At 38.4% G+C, this 24,003-nt stretch overlaps 1 protein-coding gene across 1 annotated transcript; it reads left to right on the forward strand.

Moving 5' to 3' along the window:
* Positions 1 to 827: 827 nt before the first annotated feature.
* On the forward strand, positions 828 to 22,672 carry kcnh6a (potassium voltage-gated channel, subfamily H (eag-related), member 6a; the record flags this gene model as incomplete). Its single annotated transcript, XM_079252408.1, has 16 exons — positions 828 to 903; positions 3,820 to 4,050; positions 5,623 to 5,772; positions 6,898 to 7,001; positions 7,631 to 7,940; positions 9,054 to 9,256; positions 15,871 to 16,296; positions 17,017 to 17,443; positions 17,650 to 17,849; positions 19,159 to 19,411; positions 19,959 to 20,152; positions 20,279 to 20,378; positions 20,461 to 20,745; positions 21,121 to 21,304; positions 21,616 to 21,814; positions 22,348 to 22,672. The coding sequence occupies 16 exons, from the start codon at positions 828 to 830 to the stop codon at positions 22,633 to 22,635; spliced, it is 3,630 nt and encodes a 1,209-aa protein (XP_079108534.1). The 3' UTR covers positions 22,636 to 22,672.
* Between the last annotated feature and the right edge of the window lie 1,331 nt (positions 22,673 to 24,003).

The raw sequence follows: 24,003 nt of genomic DNA on the forward strand, positions 1-24,003 counted from the left end.
AATATAGACATTCTTAATAAAATGAAGAAAACTTTCTGAGAGAAAACTTTCAGATATAAAATGCATTATCTCATATAACAGATTAGTGGGGTATATAAAGAAAAATAATAATCCCAAATGGAAACATTACATTAAACACGTCATTAAACTATTTTAAATGTATTTTTCTTTCTATACAAAAGGGCCACATAGCTTATTTTGAAAGATAAACCAATGTTTCCGTTCTTGTCTCTCTTCAGCCTGCTGAGGTCAGCTGGCAGTGGCTCCTGTTGATCCGGGAGGCGGTGGAAGGGGAGGGGAGCTGGGATTCTGGCAAATAGGAGCTTCTTCTCTGCCGTCCTTATCGCTAATCGTGTCCAAACTTGAGGGAGAATTTTGCGATTATAAAACAAACTGGCAGATCCTGCGCGTTACAGCCTTTCCTCTCAACTTTCCTGCACAACAGCTGTCTAACTGAAGGGTCGCAGATATTTGCGCAATTGAGAAAGGGACGTATTATTATTATTATTATTTCTTTAAATTATCCTAGAATACTTTTTTTTCCACCTTCTTATCCCCGTGCAACATCCTGCATCTGCCATCACCCCGGCAACCAGTTTTCCTCTCCATCCTTCTTCAGGCTTCATCCCTACACCTCACCATCAGCCGTAGCTCGAAAAGGTTTTATTTTTGTTTGTTTGTTTTTGTCTTGCCGTCGTCTTCCAAGTCCATTTAGGTTACTCTCCTGTCTGGTGACACTTCAAAATCGTATGTTTTTGTCTAATTTAGTGTTTACTTGAAACCGGTGAGGTTCATGTGTCGGGGAAGTATCGTCTCTCAGCGCCAAAATGCCTGTGAGACGCGGTCATGTTGCGCTCCAGAACACCTACTTGGACACAATCATCAGGAAATTCGACGAGCAAAGTAAGTACCAATGAAATGAACTAACTTTAAACACACGGCTTGTATTTAATGTGTGGCCGAATGGTTTTAAAGATTTAACTAAATCCTGTAAAGAGCATATATTATATATAGCTTTAATAATGATTTATTTTATTTAATATTTTTATACTTTTAAACAAGGTGCAGAAACCCAAATATGCTTGTTTAGACATGTTTTTTTCTGTTGGTCCATCATATAGATGCTTTTATTAGTAATTAAAAAAATCTCCAGAGAAAGAACTAGTTTTCCCTCTTTTATTAAAACAAACAAACGAAACAATCAGTGCAAACATAAACAGCAGGACTAAAAACAAAAGGGTAAAAAAACAACAACACAACAACAAACAACACAAGCCTGTTAATGTGGTTAAAACCTTGTTAGTTTGATATTATGCCTCTTTTATTGTAGTTATCTTTTTTATGTGTTATGTGACAGGAAGCAGCCAGGCTGTTAGTATGTCATACATGAAAATATCTGTTCCCGTGATGCTGAAACTCCTTTTTGCTCCTGTTATACTTTCTGGTTATTGCATCTCCGCGTGTGCTTGTTTGTGGGTGCTCACCTTTTGCCTTTGTTCCATTAGTTAACATGATCCACAGGCTGCAAAAGGAGACCATACACATTCATAAATGTTATTATCCTGCAACCAGACTTTTGATAAAACAGGAGGTTGCATATGATGGTTACTTCTGACCTTGATTTCTTCTTCTATCCTTTACCTAAAACCTATAAATAATATGTTCTAATTTACATCTTTTGAGTCTTTACTGTTAAATTTCGCAATTAAAACACTGTAAAAACCAATTTCCTCATATATTTAATGATATATAGAACTTCTCTCCCACTTAGTTTTTGTTCTCAGTCACTCACACTGCTTTCTGGATGTGTAAGACTGAAAATAACCCTGCTGTCCTGATTAGATACTGTCAAAACATGGAGAGCTGACAGCATTTGTCAGATCAGGTCTGAGTTTGATGACAATGTTTGAATCTTCGACCCTCCTTTTGAGTAAGGATCTCTTATATAATGCCTTTACAGCGTCCCTACATGTGTGCATGATGTGCATGCGCAGCCACGTGCACGAACAGGTGAGTGCACGTGCTACAGTGGGGCTGCTTAGCAACAGTGTGACGATCAGTGTTTTCGCTCTGAGCCCCTGATAATGACTTGGGACAGGATGTGCTTTCCACGAGAGTAGCTCAACCATTTACTTTAAAGACAAGGACCAAGACAAGAGTCCCTCTGCTTTCAGCAAACAGCTGTGCAACCCACTTCCTCCATAGCATGATAAAAGGGACAGTTTGACGATACAGAGGGTATATATGTACTTTTCTGCTCACTGAGCTCCTCCATTAGCAGCCTTCCAATGAAACTCCCCCAGTTCACTTTTGTAAAGCATTTTTGGCCTCACAGCTGATGCTGGTACCATGTACATTGCAACCATCAATAATAAGAAAAAGGAAGCATGTCAAAGTGAAATAACAGTGTTTTTTTTTTGTTTGTTTTTTTAGTGCAAACAGACTATCTCTGACATTCTTGATGGTAATGTTTGACCCCACAAGTATCATTTGCTGCTAAGAATACAATATTGCATCCAAGCATGACCATTTAAATATATTTTTTAGTTGACATAGTTTCAGTTCATCAACTCTGTAAAACCAAAATAAATTTCAATAACAGTTGTTTTTTTTTTGTTTTTTTTACCATGATCATTACTCCCTAAAAAGTGCTTCATGTCAGAAACATCATATGTAAGATATGTAAGTCTGTTTATGGTCATATTACCTTACACAACATTGTACAATGAAGCCAGCTTGTAGAAACATTTTCTTTATGTCACAAAAAACAAAAAAAACAAAAAAAAAAAAATTTTATGCTCATCAAAAAGTTAGGTGTGCTCATGCTTTCACATTAGAAAGCTTTTTATTTTCCATTTAACTTGTGAAATTATTTTTTTAAAAGTTTATAATGAGTTTATGTAATACATATGTTTTCCTACAAATTCATGTGGGCATTTTTTTAAAATCCATGTGAAACAGATTTTATAGAAACAAAATATGACATGTCATATACAACGAGGAACTACAATAAACAACATAAAGATTGCAGATAATTAACTAACTGCTTAATTTAAACACAATGTCTTTGTCTTCATCTGTGATGGACTGCCGACCTTTCCAGGATGTATACTGCCTCTAGCCCAATGATGGCTGGAATAGGCTCCAGCTTTTCCGCAACCCTTAATTGGACGAAGCGGTTAAGAATATGACATAACTAAAAAAAAAAATAAAATAAAAAATAGATAAGATACAAAAAGAAAAGGGATTGTACTGATACAGATAAACTGACACAAACATAAACAAACAGACAAATATTTTGTGGTTAAGTGAATATACAACCAGGTTAAGGCTTGCTGACTTCAACAGGCTGTAAGTTCAGACATGTTACCTGAGAGAGAGTGTGACACAGTGGAGGTTTTTTTTTTTTTATTGAAGTGCCCACCTGCTCCTCAATCTCTTTGGGATAAACTGTGCAGCTAATAACATTACCACCATGGAAATATTGTCTTCATTAGCTTCACTTCAGCTTACTGTCAAGTGATGAGGAGGAGGAATAATTAAAATGGGAGCTCTCACTGGATAAAGTACTGTTTGCACTAAAGCTTAGTATATACACAGGGCAAATACAGCACTATATACCAGTATATAGGTACTGTTGTTACATTATAAACACTAGAAATTCAATCTTATTATATGTTTACCTTGAAACAAAAATAGTTGGTTATTAATGCATTATTAGGCTTAATAGTTTCTGTCATTACCTCCTTTCAGGTCCTTCTCACTGCACTGGTCCCCTATTTAAGATGTCACTTGACACTATCTTCTGCTACCTTTCAGATCGGAAGTTTATAATTGCCAATGCCCAGATGAAGAATTGTGGTATCATCTACTGCAATGAAGGCTTTTGCCAGATGTTTGGTTTCACCAGGGCAGAGATCATGCAACAGCCCTGCACCTGCCAGTTCTTAGTTGGTCCCGGCACCATGAAGAGTGCACTGGCCCAGCTGGCTCAAGCCCTGCTTGGCTCTGAGGAGCGCAAGGTGGAGATCCTTTACTACTCTAAGGAAGGTGAGGCTCTATGGAAGAAAAGGGGGAAGATAATGAAACATAAGAGGGAGGGAAGGAAATAATCAAAGCGTCAGTGAGGCTGGGAAAAAGCCTTCTGGCAAACTGAAAAACCTGGCCTTCTGGAGAGTTTGTCATGGAAACAGTGACCACATTCCTCCATGTGGTCCTCTATTATGTGTGGATCTTATTCAAAGAAATGATTTTAAACAGTCAGTCATTTTGAAATTTCTTTGTTTGGTTTTGTCACTTCAAAGCTTTTTTGTACTTACAGTAATTGCTGGAAGCATAGCAACCATTTAGTTAAAAACTATCCATAGTATAAAGAATTAGAATCTACCAGATTATTATGATTTTCTTACTTTGGAACAAAACTTGTAAACTTGAAAAAGACTCAAATGGAGGCAAATATTTCAGTCTTGGTTCACATAAACTCCCACCATGTTTTTCAGATCACGTCAAGGCTCTCCATGAGTCTGAAAATCAATCCGTGTCCATATCCGGTTTTATAATCAGGCTTTGAAATAATGTAGCATGTTCTTGGTTCTTAATCACCAACCTGAGACGAGGGAGGAAGACTCAACATGATATTCTTCATCACTTTTTAAAATCTGCTATTGCTGATGCACACTTCCTTCATCTCTTCTGTTAAACCATATTGACATTATATTAATCTTTTTGCCCATCATAGATTCGAGCGTGATTCTCATTACATCTGTAATATTTTACCAGTCTTATCGTTTCAGAAAAATGATCTAAGTTGAGGAAACTAAATGAAAGCAAACAAGTCAGCATGATTAAAATTCAGGCTTTATATTTAATGAATGTTTATTTGAAGCTCATAATCTTTGCTATGAATTGTTTAATTATTTCAGCAGAGGTCTGTTTTACAATACCTGATCTTTTTCACCCGCAAGCAGTGAAGTAGAACAATGAGATGCTTTTATCTGTCACTGAACAACGGCCCTGAAAGTCATGATGGAGTCAAAACAAAGAGGTCATGTTCAGAAATGTCACAGAATATAAACTCATATGCATTCAGCATTGTCACTCACTCACATACACACACTTGAAGCATTTGGGCGTGACATGTGCAGTCTACTGTGGTGTTGTCATGGAAATGCGATCAGAGCGCCAGATCAAATCCACTAAGCATCTATTTGTTTTGTCCGCTGCTTCCAACTGTGCTTCCAGGCTGAACAAGCACAGAAATGTGCGAATAAGCAAAAGCAATGCGTTTCAGAACAAGTCTAACCTCCAGACTAAATCTGTCTGAGCTGTTGAAAAGGGCCTCATGCAGGCAACCTGTGTGTGCATGCATGGTCCGGTGTGCATTCATCTACCTTTTCTCCCACTTCTATATTTAGACAATGCTGACTGAAAAGAAGTTTGATCTGATAGAAACATTTATTTAGTTCTTTGTCATCTCAGTTCCCAACCCTGTTATATCATCAATATGTACATTCAGCAGTGGGGGTGTAGCTCAGGGGTAGAGCATTTGACTGCAGATCAAGAGGTCCCTGGTTCAAATCCAGGTACCCCCTGGTTTTTATGTCACTGTTCTTCTGTCCACAGGGACCTGCCGACCATGCCGTGTGGATATTGTGCCTGTTAAAAACGAAGAAGGAGTTGTCATCATGTTCATCCTTGACTTCCAAGAGCTCATTGATCCAAATCTGAAGAAGTCAGGCCTCAGGCATAGAGTCACCCAAGGATGGCTTTACTGTAAAGTTCCCTCACACTCCCATATTTATACAAGCTCAGTATTTTGTTGTTTTTTTTTAACAGTATGAATTGTGTTTTGCTGTTTTCTCAACAACTTGCCTCGACTTCAAACCATATTCTACACATTATTAGAAGAAGACAGCATGAGCATGCAATTGTATGTTATCATGACCAGAACAGAGAAAAATAAAGATAAACTGATTCAGCAAACATTTTATATATGTTTATAAGAGGAAGCTTACTTACCAACCAAAAAATGGTAACAGTTGAATATTTAGTAGCAGATATCTTTGAATTAAATTCAAGTAGATCTGTTTCTAACGTTTTACAACTACTGAGCTGAATGCAAAGTCTCCTGTTGAATGAACTAACATAGCCTGTGGAGTTCTCCAAGGCTCTATCATGGGGCCACTGCTGTTTAACCGATACATGCTCCCATTTACTCAAACTATGAAAAACCACTTAACTTGTTTCAATAATGATTTCAGTGAAATACAAATTTACATATGTAACCATACCACCAGGAGTTTATACTCCAGACACAAGTTAAATTTCATTTTTGGTGTGCCAGAACTTATTTCAGGTGAAAATAAGCTGAAATAACAGTTCTTAGTCATGGCAGAAATATTGAAAATCAATACTTTGATTGATGTCATGATGATGTTGCAACCAAACCAGAAATCTGGGCACAATCATGGACCTGAGTTCAGCATCACATCGAGACAGTTGTGAAGCTAGCTTCTGGTTCATTATGAACCAACCAGATCCCTCAGGTCATCCAGGTCAAATTCAGTTTTCTATTCAGAAAGTCAGAACTAAACTTGGAGAGACAATTTTCAGTTTTTATGATTCTCTTGTACAGAATAAACTCCCAGAAAACTGCAGGTCTAATGAAACTCTCAGCTGCTTTTAAATCAGGGTTAAAACTTTTCTGTTTCATTAAAACAACTGTTTCTTGAATTTCATCATATTTTAGCTTTTACTGTCTTTATTTGATTTCTTTTTTTAAATTTTTTGTTTGTGTTTAATGTTTTTTTCAATGTTTCCTCTGCACCCCTCTGAAATGTTTTAATGTTTTATGTATCATTTTAGATTTGACTATACAAAAAACTTGCCTTGCTTTAGGTCAGAATCGCAGGCTGAAGATGAGACTGCCAGTGCTGCGCTCCATGCGACGGCCGTCACTCTCCAAAGATCAGTTTGAGGGGGTGGTGGTAGATTACCTTCAGGTGAGATGTTGTGACATGGCGCCACACAGGAAATCATCATTCGCACTTCACTTTCATGCTTGAATCTTGCTTTCTGCTGCTGTAAAATGAATCTCATCTTTACCCTGATACTTGTTTTATTGCTGTTAAATTATGAGTGAAAAGTACCAAAAATATTTAGGATCCACCTTATTTGAAAACTTTTGTTGTTGCTTTTTTTTAATTTATAAATAATTACAACAATTAAGACTGTATTGCCTGAAAAAGCTGTGATTCAGAAGGCACTGCCTGAAAGAAAGAAGGAAAAAAAAACCAATGTATATCTTTCTTTTCTCTAAATCTCCCTTCATTTCTGTTTAGATTTCTGTTGCTCTGATGGATTACACCTTATGTGAAGCAACTTCCTGACAGTATCCATACATGACACTAGAACTTTTATGGTTCAGACAAATTTACATGCTGGCACGATTGTGACATTCCTCTCTGTTTTAGCCTCATCTCCATGAAGTATCCATTTACAAAATATTTACAAGGCAAAATACAAAACAACTAATGGTGTGTGTCCTGTGTGCAAATGATCAGTATTCAGTGTATGAAACATATAACTGCAGACACGTGACCTCCTACATGATGATTATTCTCTGTTACAGCCAAACAGTGAGGAAGTGCCTTTGAAAGAGTTTCGAATCCCTTCGAAGGAGAGTTGCATGCAATCTGAGACAGAGGCTCTGATAGAGCAGGATATGGATCCTCCCCCGACGGCAGCCCAGTCCTCTGCTAAACGACGGTCCCTACTGACAGATCGGCTTGACCCCAGCATAGCCTTTACCAGGGGGACATTACCTCGAAGCTGCTCCAGGGACAGTGTCCGCAGCCTTAGACGTGCTTCATCACTGGATGACATTGATGGCATGAAGGCAGAATGGAACAGTCGACCTGGAGACCCCCGAAGTAACAGCAGTGAGTGTCTGAAAAATTAAATTATGATTAAAACATTAAACTGCTAAAAATAATATTTTGTATAGTTGCCACATTTCCTCCTTAAAAAGCCAAATTAATGTCAAAAACAACATTTTCATTTCAAGCTGTGGGGAGTTTCATGCAAACAAACTGGTTATTTGTTCTTTAAAAACTACTGGCACTGCAAGATCAACCCAGTAAAAAGATTTTAAAGATAAAATCTACATCATTTTCTGTATTGGGAGACCTTGGAGTTTATTATTATTATTATTATTATTATTATTATTATCTTGTTATTACACTTTAGGCAAAGGAAATAAACATAAAAGCCATATGGACAGATGGAGATCTGAAATCAAGATCATCCCTCAGACCAAATGTTGCTGTCTGATGCTTGTTCTGACAGTTTGTGTTTGAGTACTAGTTGTTTTTACAATAATACTGAGGACCAAACCTGCCTGAACATCAACCTATGAGGTCTTCCTGTAAGCATCGGCTCCATTGTTTTAATCCCACTCATACAAAGTGATTTCTGAGGGTGAAGACTTTGTTTTAGGATCAGGTATATCGTTAGGTTTTGGTTAAGGGTTTGAGTTATGCATTCGTTTAGGATGAGTAGATGTTATGGTTGGAGGATAGTTACTGCACAGTCAATGGAGATTCTCCAATGAGACGTATAAACCAAATATGTTCATGTATGTGTATGTGTGAAGGGTTTATGGTGCACTTGCACTAACACTGCACATCACTGCACATCTGTCTCCCTCTTCTCTCAGGGGAAATATTATTTTGAATGCTCTGTTTTTGTTATACAGGATTCAAGATTGAGTCACAGTCTGGACTCTAATACTTGTTTTTCTTTACTTTCATCATGTCTGTATGCCCATATTTGCCTTCAAGACACACAGTGATCTGACCTCATTTGATTTGATATTCATCCTCAGTGCATATATGTATTATAAAAATATTTATCAAAATATCTTAAAGTAAGAACAGCTTTATGCGATTATCAAATGTGATAATTTTTTTTTATCAGTTTGTTGTTTTTAATCTCATTTATGTTTAAATTCACACTTTTTTCTGTGACTGCTACCATTGCCCTTCTTATTCTAGATCTGAAGCCATGCGGTCTGAACTCCACCTCTGACTCAGACCTTATGAGACATAGAACCATCGGCCGCATCCCTCAGGTCACCCTCACATTTGGCTCTGACCGGATGAGACCTCCTTCACCCACAGAGATTGAAATCATCGCACCCAGCAAGGTTAAAGACCGAACCCAGAACGTCACAGAGAAGGTTACTCATGTCACACAGGTAAGATATCTTTTACTATCCTAAAGAGAGCTGATAAAATTAATCTGTGTTTGCACTTCACTAAATATGGCCATCCTTGATATCCTAAATCTGTTTTTATACAGAGTCTCTGCATTGTTAGCACTCCTTGAACTGTTGTCTGAACTGCTAACTGCTTTTCAGATGCTCATATCTTCCCTCGCTCCATGTGGCTTGATAAGCTTAAATTATAAGGCATTATGGCGCTTGAGCTCTTTACACAAACATTCATTGTCTTTGCACGGAGAGTTTAGACATAGGTGTCTATAAATGGCATGCTCATTGAAGATGCTTAAAGACACCCACAGCTTCAGAGTGAAAGTGTGAAAAAATAATCTCACCTGAGGTGTGACTTATGTGGCACCCGCAGCAGAACCAAACTTGTCAGCCACCTGTCATCCCTTCATGGGGTCTCCATGCACAGTTCAGCACTCCATCCAACAGCAGAGGAGGGTCTACAAAGGAAAATTAAAAGTCTTAAACTAGAATTTCAACATGATAAGTCCAGTCCAACTGTGGCAGATTTATATCTTCCAGATCAGCTGAAGCTTTCATGATATTCCTGGAATTTCACAGCATTTGTGTTTGAAATATGTCATTTTGCATCTTTGTTAGAATAATAAAACACAAATTCTATCAGATTTTGCAACTAAATAGCTAATTGATTTTGAAACTTGCTGTAACTTTGATGGTTTTAAAATGTCTCACAGAGACCAGAATAGCATGCACAGAGTGGTTTGTCTTATAAATTGCCATTGGTTAAGTACTATGAGTTCATGAGTATGTCATATCAACCCAGCTGTTTTGTCATTTAATGTTAATATAAATGTAGTCTTTTTCACATTCATCGCTTTGGCTGGAGATGTGGATACTGTAACATCACAATGAGGTCACCTCTATTGTGTTAAAGGTTGCATTTTACATAAAATTGTTTCTTTTAATTATCTTGGAGATATTAATTCAATTCATTTAAATATCCAAAACATTGTATTTCTGTGTTTAAGATCTAAAGAAGTCATTCACTCATTCACATATCTAGTTAAATCAGCTTCAACTTGAAAAAATATCTGTGTTTTACAGTGACAGTGTGTGTGTGTGTGTGTGTGTGTGTGTGTGTGTGTGTGTGTGTGTGTGTGTGTGTGTGTGTGTGTGTGTGTGTGTGTGTGAGAGAGAGAGAGAGAGAGAGAGAGAGACTTGTCTGACATGAAAACCTCTAATCACACTATGTAAACACTACTAAATTAAACTACTTAATTAGCTGTGTTAACCTCGGTTAAGTTTGCTTCCTGGTCTGGATCCATCTTTCCAAAGCAGATTATCTTTCATTTCACTCATTTGTGATGACTTTCAATGCTTTCCTGTTTCAAATCTGCAATTTCCTTGCACAGCCTCCCACGGTGTATCTGCTTATCATAGATTAACCCAAATTTCCATGCTGTTTTTGTCCTTCATTTACTATATTGACTTCTTATTTTTTACTGAATGCTGATGCTGTGATGGTAGTGAGATCTCACTTCTTCACACTGGGAGCAACTGTGATACTAAAAGCTGGCTGTGACTCAGTGCACAATGTGGAGGCAACATGGCACTGGAAAAACTGACTGTACAAACAGAAGTCTTCCTTAAAGGCCTGGCAGAACAGTCACCTTGTTATCATAATTTTGCTGATGTCATGAGCACGTCTGGATACAAAGCGAACCTTCCTTTGTTTTTGTATAACAGCAAGTGTTTGTGTAACTATCAGTAAGATTTGATTTATTTCTTCTTATGTTTCTATTGGAAGATAAAACACAGCCTTTATAGCTATCTGCAACTAGCCTTTTGTTGACAGACCACACACCATCTTATTCATGATACCAATGTTTAGTTGGCATACGTAATGGATAGTTAGGGTCTCCCCAAAGCGTTGAATTCAGGTCTTTATCGAAATCTAAGACCTCATAGAGACTATTTTTTTCAACAATGCCATAATAAGTAAAATATTTGTTCTTTTTCACATGATATGATGACTGTTGCATCTCCTCTTCTTTTAGCAATGGTATGTACGTTTTGGCCTGATACAGTGCATGGTTCTAGCTGTCTAACAGAGCTCGATCTTGCCTGCATTTTTCATTTTATAATTCTGTCCACTATTTAGCAGTAGCTTGCTGAAATATGCAAGATCTTTTGCGATATTGTCTGTATGAAAGCATATTTTGCTCTGACACCTGTGAATGCCCTTCTGCATTGACGTAGCCTTTCCTGGTGTGCAAATTGCCAGTTCTGTGGCACTCATGCTCCCCTATACTCTCAGAAATGCAGGATTTTGAACTCACTGCTGATAACAAAAATAGTAACAACTGGTAAAGCGACTCCAAAAGATCCTAAGAACAACATCAGCAAAGATCCTCTGTTGAGCGGATCAATTTTGACAATGCAGTTCAAGGCAAAAATCAAACATCCAAGAGAAAATGCAATAAAAAATTGTATATTTTGTGAAAATGTTCCCAAACAGTGATGATAAATCAGTCACAATGCTTATAGGTCTTTTTTTTCTCTCCAACTTCCAGAATATTGGTTAGAAACATTTATTTACTGTTTACTAATATACCAGTTGCCTTAGTTATTTGGTATAAACTCCCCAAAGAAGGATTTTTGATTAGATTTGTATACTTATCCAATAACACGTAAAAGGCATTGTGTCTGCTGCATATTATCTGCCAGTACAGAGAGGATGGGTTGCTGCTGAGAATGTGTGGCTGCATGTGGCGAATGTGTGGATGTATGTGGGGATCACAGGCTGTATGTGAAGCTGTCTGTGGGAGTGTACAGGGGTCCTGGTGAGATGTAGTTATGAAAGCGAGGGAAAAGGACAGCCGCTGTGAGCCTATCGAGCGGCTTTCGTTGGCTTGATTCTGCCAATGACCTTGGCCTCTGCAGCTAATGGAAATGGAGGGCAGCGTCTACATCTGTCCTACTAAATCACATTGCACTCCCCCTAAAGCTTTCTTCATTTTGGTGCCAGTTTGAGTTTTCTCTTGTTCGTATGGATTCATTTTCTTGTAGAGATATCATTTCTCAGATAATTCTGCATGTTAGGCTCAAGTCGAAGGAATTATTGCTTCTGCCATGTGACAAATAACTGTGGTCAGTTAATAAAACTGAGTTTTCTAGAGATCAGTGTTATGAACTTGTTAACTTTAATCAGATTTTATGAGCCTGGTTTTCTTTATTTGGATAGTTTTGTTCTGGTATTGAAAAAAAGTTTCTTTATCTCTTCTTTTTAATTGGATTTCGATTGGTCACCTTACAAAAGAGAGAAATGAAGGTTGTCATTGATCTTTGCTCATATTGATTAGCCTGTGTAAAGCACACAGTGGGATTGACTCAACTGTAGCTTGACAAAGATAGAGAGTAGAAAAACCACTGCTCACTGTAACAAGTAATGAGGTAATTGAAAGTGTGTTTATGTGGTGCCCCCTGGCTGTGAATGAGCTTACAGCAGAAATAAATAAAGAAATCTGTATTTGAGTTGAACGGCGTTTTGGTTTTGAAATTGTTTTATATATAAATGTGTCCGTACCTTATATACAGTCTATGGTCCGTACACACGTCTATAGTCACCAAATAGAACAAGATCATTTATTTATTTTGTTCCAGTTTAATTCTGCTACCTATAGTTGTTATGTTTAGTAAAGACAAACTGTGTAGGAGTCAGTGGGTTTTTCCTCATAGTTTTTAGGTTTGAACATCCATTTGCTTCTTTTATGTCTTCTTTAAACATGTTGATATAATGCAAACACAAATCATGTAAAGACACACGTACATTTTTGCATAATTATTTCTCCAGCTGATCAAAAAACTGGCTGCATGTATGAAAAGTCAATGTTAAAAGGTTAAAAGGAATTATTCTAAGTTTAAGTGCAGGTTTTGGTCGTAAAACCCCAGTGGAGGAGTAATATATAGTCATTCATTAAGGCAGTGGATCATTTTTATGTGTTTGTGAGAAGATCCCAGGGTGAGGGCAGGGCCATGGGCAGAAAGAAGAAGGGAACACAAGGGAGGAAGAGTTACATCGATGGGGAGAGATTGTTTGCTCCCTGGTTTTCTTTCTCTTACTCTTAGATTTTTCCTATTTTTTGCTGTGGTGTGTGTCATCATGAGCTTCAAGCATAAACTTCAGCCTGTAAGTACTTTAGCTTTCACTTGGCTTTTCTTGCTCCCTGCTGTTCACTTCCATCTCTCTCTCTTTTTTTTAAATCTCACTTCATACTCCTTTTAGTTGCTACCATGTTCCCCTTTTATGGTTTTTACTTTTCTTTAGCCCTCTTCCCATCCCTTCAGCCTCCTTCATTACTAAGTGAAGCTCCATGGGTGAACAAGCAGCCTCTTTATTTAGGTTATGGTGATGCTGTTTTACCCCATCCTGGTTTGCAAATATCTTGCAAATACAGTTGATAAAGCTCATTCACTTCATCGCCATCTCGGTCCTATTTTAGCTTTGCTAAGAGCTTTTACAGACATATATTTTGTTTGTTTGTGTTTTTACAGTGTATGCAGGCATTCAAGGTTGGCATGAAACTTATACAGATTAAATCTACACTTAAACCTTCATAAATAATAGGTTTGCTTTATAAGAACTCTTAGTTGTGATTTTTAATGTTATATTTGGAATAATTTACATTAAACCGCTGTGATTTTGTGGAGGTTGGATTTTCTTTCCGTTATGTTTTTCTGAACAATTCTTTCAAGCTTCCAGTATCTTTCTTTTTGCTGCAACATTTTCAATGTAAAACATGGGAAACGTAATAATACATAATATGTTTCTGGGAAAATGTTGCACTTGCATGCAAACTAGAGATGATTGTTGCTGTCTGGCATGTAGTTGTTATTATTAAACAGTGATGGACCACATCAGTATCATAAAATTTCTTGGATGAGTGAACTTTCCCTCGCTTGTTTCCACTGCTGTGACTGTGCCGGTTCTTCACATCTATTCAGCCCTGTTGGAGTACCAAGAGTTTTCAGATTTTCTTATAAGATTTCTAAACCACAGGATCATGAGCCAAGATCCCTCAGTAGTAATTGCCTGCCTATTCCTTGTAAGGGTACTGACTTTTTCCCCTGGTAACTTTTTTCTTCCAAATATGGCCAGGTACATTTTTAGTGACTTTTTACATTCACTTGTCCTTGTGAAAGAATTTTCTTTACTATATTTGAGACTGTTCTTATTTAAACTGGCAGAGGGAGCTTTTTTTTTTTTTTAATGGTTTTTTTTTTTTTTTTTTGGCGGTATTATCATTTTCAAATGACTACAAGAGCAAACAGTGCATTAAAAAGATACAAAAGTAGCATGTTTGAATCTGCAATGACAATTTGGCCAAACAGCTTTCTGACCTTGTTGTTAACATAAATGAACCAAAATCACTACATGGTCCCCAGTCGATGCCACCATTTACCCTTGTCTGCCATTGACCACAAAACTAACAGGAGGTATCACGTGGGCCAGACAAAAAAAGGGGGTGGGGTCACATGGTAAACAGAGGCAGGTGAAGAGGCAGACAATGTTGAAAAGAGGGCGCTACGAGAGATATTGTGACACTGGATATTTTCAACGGATTGTGGTGTTTGTGAAAATCAGGAAGAACCTTAGAGTCATGCAGGACAGGAGATGGTCAGTGCACAGCAGGCTGGTGGGCCTTCAGAGCATCTGCTGCTGTGGTCGACACCAGGATGTGAACCTGGACATGGAGAATCTTATTGTTGTTCCGGTTAGTGGGCTCTTACCTCTTGCTGACTACTCAGCGTATGTTAGATTAATGTTTCTTGTCTGTCTGCCTGTTAAGTGCACTTTACAAATCACTCATAATGGCTTGTTGATGTTCAATGAGCATTTTGTTCTTTTTCACCATTTAAAAAACAAGAACTTAACGTTCTCCCAAACCGACAGTACAATGTGTCACAATGAGAAACAGTGTGGGTACAGAGATACTGTCGTTGGGTGACACTTTGTCCTACCTACGTTTTTGTGCTTCTGTTTTTCAGAAAGGGTAAGTTAACCCTGGCACAGTACTGTAAACATCAGTTGTTTAAGTGAGAGTCAAAAAATAAACCTGCATTAACATATGATGCTTTTTTATATTTAATCATTTTGCACAGCAAAGTGAGACAGTTTGTTTGTGTTATTATCTTAAATTGAGATTTTATAGAAAGACATAAAGATATTGGACTTGAATTGAAGGATTTAGCATGGGATGTTCATGCACATGTTTCTGCTTCCTGCATCTTGATTAGATTTAGCTGCAAGGCTTCTATTGTAAAGTGTTGAGTTTTGTTTCAGAGTGATCCATTCTTTACTGCTGTTTTGATTCTCTAAGGCAACATTTTGGTCCTGTAATTCATTATGCCCACTTTATATTACTTTTTGTCAGTTTAGTTTTATTTTAAGCCCAGTTTTGTCAGCCTCTAAAACACTGCATAACCTGCCTTAATTTACAGCTTTGTGCATGTGACAAAATTACACAATAAGACGATATAATTCATCACATTAACTGATTCCACTGTATGTTTTACATTGCTTTCAACATTCTGTCCTGTACTCCCCCCCTGCTCCATAGGTGTTGTCTCTTGGTGCTGATGTACTGCCAGAATACAAGCTACAAGCCCCACGTATCCACAAGTGGACCATCCTTCACTACAGTCCCTTCAAAGCAGTATGGGACTGGGTCATCCTGCTGCTGGTCATCTACACAGCCATCTTCACACCATACTCGGCCGCGTTCCTTCTAAATGAAGTGGAAGAAGAGCAGAGGAGATCTTGTGGTTACACCTGCAACCCACTCAATGTAGTGGACCTTGTGGTTGACGTTATGTTCATTGTGGACATCCTGATCAACTTCAGGACCACTTATGTCAATCACAATGACGAGGTGGTCAGCCACCCTGGACGCATCGCACAGCATTACTTCAAGGGCTGGTTCCTTATTGATATAGTTGCTGCAATCCCATTTGATCTCCTCATATTCCGCGCTGGGTCCCAGGAGGTGAGAAAGAAGTGCACACGATGGGTATTAGAGGTTTATTAAAAAAGGACAGATGAATTTAGCATTTCTTAGTATTTATGCCATCAGTGATAGACTTTTTGCTTCTTAATGTGGGTTTGGAGTATCATTAGTGGGTTTTGAAATGAAACATTCCTCTCACTCCTTAAGAGGGAGCTTTTTTTTTTAATGTTTTTATTTTTTATTTTTTGGCACTACAATAATTTTAACAACTTTTATTTCTGCAATCTGAAAATATAAGCTTTATGTCATTTTATGGTTATAAAAAGAAATAAATCTTTCTCTAGGCAGGTGTGTTGGCACACCACTATATTGTTCATAATACTTATCTTGACTTATATACAAAATACATAACACCATAACATCTTTAATGCTGTTAAGATTTTTTGTAACACTTTACGGTAAAAACTTGATTTAAAACCCTGATGCACACTGTCTAAAAACTGTCTTCTGCCCCCTGGTGGATCCCTTTTGCACTACAATAATTTTAACAAATCACATGGTAATAAAAAATAAGTATACATAAAATTATTTTTGTAAATTACTATTTTACATTTTGTTAAAGTGTCAAATAAAGACTTAAGATTTTTTCCACATTTTTTTCTAGGGTGCGAATTTAAAGGGTTATAATTGTCAAGAACATGCTGCTGTACAGCTACTCCAAGCAGTGCTTTTGTCTAACGACATCTACTCTTTTAGCAGACAGAGCCTCAGACTCAAACCACATTGATTGGACTGTTGAAGACAGCCAGACTTCTGCGACTGGTTCGAGTGGCCAGGAAGTTGGATCGTTACTCTGAATACGGAGCTGCTGTACTTTTTCTCCTCATGTGCACGTTTGCCCTCATCGCTCACTGGCTGGCCTGTATTTGGTATGCCATTGGTAACGTGGAGCGCACTGGCTCTGCCCGTATTGGTGGTATGAAGATTGGTTGGCTGGACAACCTGGCTGACCAGATTGGTAAACATTACAATGACAGTGACATAACTTCAGGGCCCTCCATCAAGGACAAGTATGTTACAGCCTTGTACTTCACCTTCAGCAGCCTGACCAGTGTGGGCTTTGGCAACGTCTCACCCAACACCAACCCAGAGAAGATCTTCTCCATTTGTGTCATGCTCATTGGCTGTAAGTAGTGTTATAAAGACTTCCATTCAGAGCGAATGCTAGTGGGTTACTTCAGTAGATGACACAACAGGAACAAGCAACGAAGTGAAAGACATAATATGAAACAAGGGTTCCTCGTATGGAACTAAATCCATTGCAATTATGTGTTAACCATTTTAACTGTGGCTCCAGAAAATCAAGTGTTTCTTTTCCTGTGTCCCACGCAGCTCTCATGTATGCCAGTATCTTTGGGAACGTGTCTGCCATCATTCAGAGACTGTATTCAGGCACAGCACGTTACCACACTCAGATGCTGCGGGTCAAAGAGTTCATCCGTTTCCACCAGATCCCTGGAGGTCTGAGACAAAGACTGGAGGAGTATTTTCAGCATGCCTGGTCCTACACCAATGGCATAGACATGAATGCTGTAAGTAATTTAGACTGTAAGTCTTACATTAGCTCAGAGTTTTATTTTCTACCTGCCAAGGGACTATAGGTGCAAATGAGCTTTTTAGCCATAATTTGGCATGATTATGTCTTTTGCCAAAAATGTTCATTAGTATGTAGTTTCTCTTTTAATAAACTGATAAATAAACAAGTTGTTTATGTTAGGGTTTCACGCCAGAAACTATTTTGTTGACACATGATAAATGCATCAAGAGAATGTGGATGTTGTGATGCTGTGCATTTCTTCAAAATGTTGAACCCAGTTTGAAGTAAAAAGTGTGTCTCACTTTTCTAAAATTGTTTCTCACAGCTTTTTTTGCATATTCTGATTGGTCTGAACTGTTTGTCTATCCCAGTACCAGCCATGCACAGGGACTAAGATAAAATCATCAAGGATTAGTTCCCATAAACGAGCTGGTTGAGCCAGGGGTATAGCTCAGTGGCAGAGCATTTGACTGCAGATCAAGAGGTCCCCAGTTCAACTCTGGGTACCCCCTTTGTGATAAAAATTTTAGATTTTTTACAACCTACACCCAATACAAGTGGGTTATAGTTTCTCTCTGTCACTGCTGTTTGTTTATGAAGTCCGAAAATCCAGATTTGGGTGGCGGATATGTTAGCGGATAGTAGTTCTGGAATAAAGTATATCAGAAACACAAGATAAGTGATATTGTTCACCAGTATTGATTTCAACAGCTTCTCTCTTGGTGGTGCTTCCTATTATCTATTCATTGTGTTACTTTTAACATTCTGTGTTTGACCTACATGGTTTATTTGCCATGTTCTCTGCAGCAGCAGTGTCCCAGTTTTCCAGCAGTGAACTTTCACTTTAACCACATTTAGAATAGTTTAATTCCTGCAATTCTTTATCTCCCCAAAAAGCTGTCACCAGTGGGTTTTTCATTATGAAGCAGTGGTAGAGCACTGGACTACAGATGAAGTGCCCCCTTTTTATTTAGATGCTGTTTTCACAGAAGTTGCTATAGTTAGTGACCCATTTTCTGGCAATGATGTATTGATTTGCATCATACCATGGTTTTGACTTGGACTGCTAAAAGCATCAGAGAATGACGTAGTCAGGAAAGAGCACCACAGTCTGCCAATTCAGTAATAAAGCTGCTAATCACTCTAAGCTGCTGTCCTGCTGGAATGGATCACACAGCTTCTTTTCTTCTTTCATACCTTGAGTTGTTTTCTGAGTACTTTGCCAGATTTACTTTATTTGGTTTTACAACTACAGACCACAGATAACTAAATGAAGTCACTGTGTACCTTCTGTTTACTTGTAGGTTTTAAAAGGTTTCCCTGAGTGTCTGCAAGCTGACATCTGCCTTCATTTGAACCGTTCCTTGTTAACAAACTGCAAAGCTTTTCGTGGTGCCAACAAAGGCTGTCTACGAGCTCTGGCCATGCGATTCAAGACCACCCACGCTCCGCCGGGCGACACGCTTGTCCACAGCGGGGACATTCTCACTGCTCTATATTTCATTTCCAGAGGTTCGATAGAGATCCTAAGAGATGACGTGGTGGTGGCTATATTAGGTAAGCTGCAGTGCATTTTGAATATCAACACATTAATCAGCTCATCATCACCTAATTTTAATGCAAGTTCTGAATGAAAATATTTGTGAACTTTTTTGTGTGTATTTTTATGTATTTTAACTTTTCTTACTTTTAGTATCTCCTTGTTTTCTTTCTGCTTCGTGTTTCTCTTCCTCAAAGCCTCAGTCACAGCTCACGCTGGCTTTTACATCATGCTGACACACACACTGCGTTATGTTGCCAGAGGTGTTTGGGCACAGCTCCACTTCAATTCCACAGTGGCATTGATCATCAATAGGGCCAGCACTCAGATCCAGGCTGCATTGGTCACATTCATCAGCAGTTTTTGTGTCGACCATTAAGTTGTTTTGAGCTGTAAAACGCTTGGAAATCAGCATTATTGTAGAGTTTTGCCTTTTTCCTGTCAAAAACTAGATTCATGCACCATCTTTCTCACTGTGAACAGTGTCCATTATCACAAAAAACACTATTTTTGATTAAGTATTACTATTCTTTTGTTGAATTTATTTACTTTTGATTTATATAGGAAAAAATGACATCTTCGGTGAACCCATCAGCCTGTATGGGAGACCAGGGAAATCCAGTGCTGATGTCAGGGCTTTGACCTACTGTGATCTTCATAAGATCCTGAGAGATGATCTGCTGGAGGTTCTGGACATGTATCCTGACTTTGCTGATATGTTCTGGCACAATTTGGAGATAACCTTCAACTTAAGAGATGTGAGTGCTACTTAAGGGTGAAATAAAACATAACATGATTGTTGTGATCATAATTCCTGCACACAGCATGATTCATCTCAGAAAAACATGTTGAGTTCTTGAATTACTGAAACTAAATTGTATCAGGCAGACAGAAAAAACCCGCCAAGCCCGAGCAGGGACTCTGAATGTGGCTGCCGTTTGACCAGGCGTCGGAGAAGCTCCCTTCGTCGGCGGAATAGGCCAGGTGGGTGAAGAATAAAACTTCACATGTGTGTCAGTAGTACTGTGATCTTGCACTGACTGTCTTGTGATTCTGCTATACACAGATGGGATGGACCAAGAGGACTCCTACCCTGATCAGTCCTGTCCGATCATGAACAACCACCATGGTAATATAGCGGGATCTCATTGGGGAGATCTTTGTAGCAGTGCTAGCATCTGTTCACAGTCTAGTGATGAGGAAATAAAGCCCATGCAACAAGACAAGGGGGAGCTCTACCCTCACAGGGACACCAGAGACTACCCACCTTCAGTAGTTAGCCTTCTTCCTCACAGTGGACCCTCGACTGGAACTGGACAGTCTTTAGACCTTGGAGGTCCTCTGTACTCAGGTAGAGTGTCTAAAACCTCCTTGTTTTCTTATAATTCATAACAATGTCTTGAAAATTTCCAGTTTTCAGATCACAATTCAATTTAGCAAAGTCACTAAAACCTTCCAGACTAATTGTGCGTTCCTGCTAGTGAAAATCTTGAATTGTCTCCACGTTGGGAAATTAAACAGATAGCTTTTATACTTAGATTTTTTTTTTTTTTATCAACATTTTCAAATGTCAATCTTAACAGAAATAACATTAATATGAAATAGAAATGAAACCATCCAAAGCTAAACTTTCAGTGGATGGATACAATATGATAACTGTCTAATTTTTGTACTCTAACAGAAAACAAATATTAAGCTGATAAGTCTTATCTTTTCAACTGCACAGCAGCAGCCCCTATCAGCATGTCGAGCTTATATGGCTACTGGCCAAATCGCAGAGCCAGTCAGATGTCAGAGAACCAGAGAAGACCGTCCACAGTCAGGACCACTTTTCCACCTCCAGTCTGTGTTAATGATCGGTCCAGGGAGCTGGAGTCCAGACTGGAGCTGCTGCAGTCCCAGTTAAACAGGTAAATTAAACATGATTACAGAGCTTATATGTTGCTGATAAAGAAAGAGAAGATGAGGGGGTACGTGGATTTGAACCAGAGACCTCTTGATCTGCAGTCAAATGCTCCACCACTGAGCTATACCCCTTTATAGCATGTGGGCCTTACATCTTTTCTACAAACCTGAAAGTATGGGAAAATCTTTGTGTATTTCCTTCATGTTTTTGTTTGCTTTTTATTCTCTATGAAATTGAGACATACTGTGGCAAAGAAAAGAGAAAAGAAATAAGTCTTAAACGGTCTGTACTGATGCTTCTTTTTATCCTGCCCAGGCTAGAGACCCGTATGACTGCAGACATCAATGTGATCCTGCAGCTCCTCCAGAGGCAGATAGCTCCGGTACCCCCTGCCTACAGCGACGTGTCCCCCAGCCCTGACCCCCCTCACCCTTCCACACTGTACAGAACAGGAGCACCCACAATCCACACCATCCCCCCAGTACAGATAACCAACACAGTCTCACTTTTACAGGTGAAAGGACTGAATTAACACACATACTGTAAACTGCATGTTCTTTTCTCAACTCACGGCTACGTGTTATTTTTCTCACCCTTCTTACCAAGTTAAGCATAAATTATTTTTTAAAATGAATAAAACTTAAAAGAAAACACAATAAATATGAATGTTGTCATAACCCCATATATTTGATCATTATTCAAACATTTTTCTTAACTCTTAGAATAAAAGAGTGATTGGCCATTTCATCATTTTGATGATTGTGAAGGAATAACACACAAGACATTTATCTGTTTTGCAAACTTTACTTTGTTTTGCTGTTTTTGGAAATCTTGAAGATAAATTTTACTCTGAGATTATACAGAAGGGTTGGATGAAAACATCAATTACAATGCAATACTTCATTTCTGATAAAAAAAAAAAAAAAGTTATGAAAATTTACTCATTTTAAACACAATCTGGAAGGTTGCACTATTAAATATATGATTTTATCATTTGCTTTGTTTTTTCATGAATTTATGCTTTTTGTTTTTTCTTTTCTTTTCCAGAGTCCAGACTCTGATTTAGCAAACAAATCCAAAGACTCCTTATCCAGTGGCATCCATCTCACAGTGGCATCAGATGACACCATGTCCACGTCACCAGAAGCTGACCCTCCACATCTGCCCGCTGTGGACCTTGCTGCTCCTGAAATGTCATGCTTCAATGCCCAAGAACTTCCTGGACTGTTATGTGGAAGTCAGCGCTTCCCCTCCCTCCCCGAGAACCTTGAAAACTCCATAGAAATGCAGGAGATGCAAAGGCGCGTCTCTGATCCCGTCCTACCTGGCAGCTAAAACAGCCCTGTCGTTTTGACAGGAAAGCCATATTTTTCCCCAGATTGACACTTTTCCTCCACCTAACACCTCCAGTCCTGCTCAGATTCTTCTGCATCACATAGAGTTCAGGACACCTCCTGTTTGTCACAGACTGCTGAAATTCAGCATCCCTTAAGATCCTGTGCAGTAAAGAGATTATTCCTGCCCGAAAGGATGGAAAAGTTTGCAAGGTTGAACTGAGAATAAGGACATTGACATTAAAGCAATGACTGGATCTGAATGCTTCACAAACTGCATTCCAGACTCAGGTTTTCACCAGTAGAGGAGAAAGAGAGGAAAACTAACATGGTTCACGTTTGAAAAAAGGATCATTTACTTTGTATAAGTATGGCACATTTAGGATTTAGGATAGCTCAATTAAACTACTTGGAATTTAATTTATTTTCTTAATGTAAGAAATATGTTGGTTACATAAAGATCCACACATGTAACAACAATCAGTGTTTTAGTTTCAGTGTTGCTGTGGTGTATTTTGAATAATATGGTAATTACTGTCTAACACAATTTAAAGGACAAAAGTGTGGCTGAGAAAAACGTCATTTTCATCTCATATTTCTTGTAGCATTCTGACATGAAGCAGCAGCTCTGCTTGTTTTGTGTGTCGGTGTTGTGAGCAGTAAACATGATAGTTTCTGCTGCATTTACTTGAAGATCTCATTTTGATCATCACAGCTTGTTTCTCGTGTTTCTTTGTCTGCTTATTTGTGCTGATCAGTTCAGATCTGTGTCTATTTGTCAAAGTGGAAGAGTCACCCACAGAGACTTTGTTCTGTCACAGCAGACAAGTTTGTTGCTTCTTCTGAAGACGTCAATGGAGAAAATGAAGAAGATGGTGATGTGGTGCAGCATTTGTTTAAATTGTGTCTCAGTTCCAACCACAAAGGCAATGAAAGGAGTATTCAAGCATTTAAAGTTTTGTACATTTTTTTCATGAAGCACAAATTCCTGTAATGTATTTTTTTCAAAATAAAGATACAACACAGTCACTGTTAGAGCTCCAAGTTTTTTCATTTGCAAATTACATAACCATACTGGACCGAAATACACGGTGAGCACAGCACACATGAGCCAGGAGTCACGTTTTTGTATTAAGGGCACGCATCAAAATTGATAGCTGTTAACAAGTTGCATATTTCCATTAGCTGATTCATCCTGTAAAAAACTGGCATGTAACTCAGCTGAGCGAGTGAAAGGCGAGATATACCCTTGACAGGTGGCCAGTCTATGGAGAGACAGAAAACTGTGCATGCTCACACATTCAGGTCATTTGACTCTTTGAGGAGTCCAGAATTTCAGGTCAAAGCCTACCAAAGGGACAGGCTGAAC

This window comes from Telmatherina bonti (assembly GCF_933228915.1).
Source record: "Telmatherina bonti genome assembly, chromosome: 14".
Classification (NCBI taxonomy): domain Eukaryota; kingdom Metazoa; phylum Chordata; class Actinopteri; order Atheriniformes; family Telmatherinidae; genus Telmatherina; species Telmatherina bonti.